At 42.5% G+C, this 3,879-nt stretch overlaps 1 protein-coding gene across 1 annotated transcript in view; it reads left to right on the forward strand.

Annotated features, from left to right (window-relative positions):
- The first annotated feature begins 2,613 nt into the window (after nt 1-2,613).
- Nucleotides 2,614-3,879, forward strand: part of LOC108772511 (extensin-like) — a 7,492-nt gene continuing 6,226 nt past the window's right edge. Inside the window, exon 1 of the mRNA XM_018538044.1 lies at nt 2,614-3,303. Coding sequence (XP_018393546.1) covers nt 2,614-3,303 — 690 coding nt within the window. The remainder of the gene's footprint in view (nt 3,304-3,879) is intronic.

The following is a 3,879-nucleotide window of genomic DNA, read 5'->3' on the forward strand; positions in this document are numbered from 1 at the left end:
GAGGCTTACCCGCAGTGCAAAAAAATTTTTTAGAGTTCTGCCAAATTTTTTCATTGTAAGTACACCGTATTGAAGTAATTTTCCGTTGGGTATGACTTTTTATACGGACAGAGTCATCGTAGAGAATTAAATGCCGATAAAATGCAAAATCCCCATGTTATTTGTATGGAAAAAAAGAAGTGCTCGGTGGCACGGCTTAATTTTAATTTATCGGACTATATTGAGTTTCTACATTAATTTTTGGTGCCAAAGAAGAGATCTAGGGGGCGAACAAACTGATTTTTGAAATTTGGGAAATAACGGACACCCTAATGTATATACTTCTTATTAGGATGAAAGATAAGACACAAATAATTATGAATGTTCAAATTTAATGTATTGTTTCCACGATTTGCAACAATAGGAAGAATGTATAGGAAAAATGTTAATTTAATTTCAAATATAATATTTGTATCATTGAAAATGACCCGATCGGAGTAGAAACGTTTGTTTCTAACGTGTTTTGTTATATGAATTAAACAATTCGTTGATTTAATTTGGTTCTCTGTCCTATTTATATTTTTAAATAAAAATATTTTTAATTATTCTTATACAATAAAGATTTTTGCAACCACAGCCAACGTAAAAAAGTTTATTGTATTTGTAATTGACTTCATTAGAGCCTATTGATATTCTATTTGTTTGAAAACTTGCAAAATAAAAGTTATTTTAAATTATAAATTAAAAGTTGCAAAATAAATATTTTGTTTGTAACAGCCTAATTTTGTACTCGGACTAGCTCGTCGTTTATGCTGATTGTACAAAAAGGTTCGGCAGGAGGAGAGTTCGCTTCGGATCGGTATTTCGGTAGTAGCAACTAGAATAATGTACGCATAGGTGGAAAACAACGAATATATGATTTATTGCAAATAAAAGAAAAAGAATGAAATGATACAAAATAAAATGAGATGAGAATATGAATTATTATGATGCACGGAATAAAGATAAAATAACGGAAATGATATATACAAAGAAACGCAGAAAGGTATGTTAATATACCTATGACGTGGTCGCACGGAAACGCGCTTTACAGAAATATAAATATGTACAGGTATTTTTGCGACAAATAGAACCGGACGGACGCGGATCGGCGATACAAACACGAAGGCCTGATCTAGTGACGCGGAGTATTTACAATCGTGGGCGCGAGAGGTCCGCAGCTACCGGGACGTATCAATTTGGCGGTTCGTGCACCGAGCGAGGCGGTCCCGCTAACGTACACAGTTTTTTCACGTCTTCGCGGATTTGCGCTTGTAGCGGCACGAGCCGGGAAAGGCGGCGACCGGTGTTCGCGATGGACGCGGGTACACGCCAGCAATCAAATCGTTTCCCCTAATGTCGCGGCTTTCGCGTACCGTATTAATTCGGTCGTACCGAATGGAGGTCCGATAATCGGCGGTCGGGGCAGAGAGCGCCCTACCCCGTTTCGTAAGCCGACTATCGGTATCAAAGGGTAGCGGAGATGCAAGGAAAAAAGGGAAAGGAAAAGACGGGTGGATAGCGATGAATCGCGTGCCGGGGATCGCTACGGGCAACGTTGTCCGGCGGCCGGGAACGCCCGACGGAGGCAGGGTACACCCTACCGCGTGGTTCTTCGGGACCAACGTTGCTGTGAAGCCGGCGACGGAATCGGGTGCTATCGGTCAGACTGGAACGGTTTTCCGGCGGCCGGGAATGCCCGGCGGAGGCAGGGTACACCCTACCGCGTGTTTCGTCGGAAACGAAACGTTCGTGCCTGTTGATCGGATTCGGAGCAGCGGAGCGGAATCGAGGAGCTTGTGATCGGTTCGAGGTGCTGTCGGAATAAGCGTGCGAGCCGCCTTCGGAACGGTATCTTATACCTAAGCCGCCAGTCCCGCTCGCAAAGTTCCGGCCACTCTCGCCATTCTCCGTCGATCGGCTTCTCGCGGGAGAAGTTTTCCGATCGACGGTCCCCGATAGTGGCCGAAATCTCCCGACAAGACTGGCGGTTATAACGGCGGCTGCTGTACCTGCGAATTCCCGACATATAGGCCTATGTGATATGGCCATTGTCTAGTGACGATGTCATTTAGGGGGGCATCGTTACATGTTGAATGCGACCATTATTTTTACCAATGAATAATCATTAATTTTATTATTTTTCAATTACAGCAAGAAGTGAACCTGCCTGCGCTGGTTGTCCAACGTCCACGTCAAGACATACATTCATGGTATCCGCGTCAAGACATACATCAACGGCATCCGCGCCAGGACATACATCAAAGGCATCCGCGCCAAAGCATACATCTACTAAATCCGTGCCAGGACATATATCAACGGCATCCGCGTCAGGACATACATCAACGGCATCCGCGCCAAAGCATACATCTATGAAATCCGTGCCAGGACATACATCAACGCCATCCGCGTTAAGACATACATCAACGGTATCCGCGCCAGAGCATACATTTATGAAATCCGCGTCAGGACATACATCCACGGTATCCGCGCCAGAACATACATCAACGGCATCCGCGTCAGAACATACATCCACGCCAGGAAACACATTAATGGCATCCGCACCACAGCATACATCCACGCCAGGACACATTCATGGTATCCGCACCACAGCATACATCCACGGCATCCGCGCCGGGATATATAAACACGCCAGGACACACATTCATGGCATCCGTACAACAGCATACATCCATGGTATCCGCGCCAGAACATACATTCACGCCAGGACACACATTCATGGCATCAGCACAACAGCATACATCTATGGTATCCGTGCCAGAACATACATTCATACCGGGACACACATTAATGGCATCAGCACAACAGCATACATCCACGGCATCCGCGTCGGGACATACATCCATACCAGGTCACACATTCATAACATCCTCACCACAGCATACATCCACGCCAGGACACACATTCATGGCATCCGCGTCAGGACACACATTTATGGCATCCGCGCCAGAACATACATCCGTGGCATCCGCGCCAGGACACACATTCATAACATCCGCACCACAGCATACATCCACGCCAGGACACACATTCATGACATCCGCACCACAGCATACATCCACGGCATTCGCGCCAGGACACACATTGATGGCATCCGCGCCAGAACATACATCTATGGCATCCACGCCACAGCATACCATGTCGTCCACACTAGGATATACACCTAGGATGCCACAAAAATTCATTCCTGCACCAAGATATACGTCAGTACCATCAGCAGAATATATACGTGCGCCACAAAATTCGGTGCTAGTAACACATAAAGTAAGTAAAATAGAGTGTAATGGTGTATATGGTGTTACACTATAAAAAATCAAATGTTACAATTAACAAGGGGATCCTCAGGGGAGGTGTTTTTTTAAAAAAATTAATACTTTGCCAAAATGTTGTACATGGCACACCATTATGTGTGGCAAAGCAACACGATGCACTTTTCAAGCGTTTTTGAGAAAAAAGGGTTAGAAATTTTCCGTATAATGCACTCTCAATGGTAGCGCGCTAGGGTACAATTTCACTTTAAGAAAAAATAATATTTAATTTTGTAGAATACAAATATATTTTTTGACTTACAGAACAAGTTTGAACATTACATATTATACTTTTAAATAAACATTACAAGTTTGATGTACTAGGTTGGAGCTTAAAAATATATTTGTATTCTACAAAATTAAATATTATTTTTTCTTATTGTTAATTTCTATAAACTTTTACAAATTATTACACATTTTATATTTTTTCATTATTATATTATATTATATAAGTTGTTACAATAAATCGCTCTACTTATAATAAAAACCAATTAAATGTTATAAATATTTAATACGTGTAAAAAACGTTTTG

This window comes from Cyphomyrmex costatus, unplaced genomic scaffold, assembly GCF_001594065.2.
Source record: "Cyphomyrmex costatus isolate MS0001 unplaced genomic scaffold, Ccosl1.0 scaffold192, whole genome shotgun sequence".
Taxonomy (NCBI): Eukaryota; Metazoa; Arthropoda; class Insecta; order Hymenoptera; family Formicidae; genus Cyphomyrmex; species Cyphomyrmex costatus.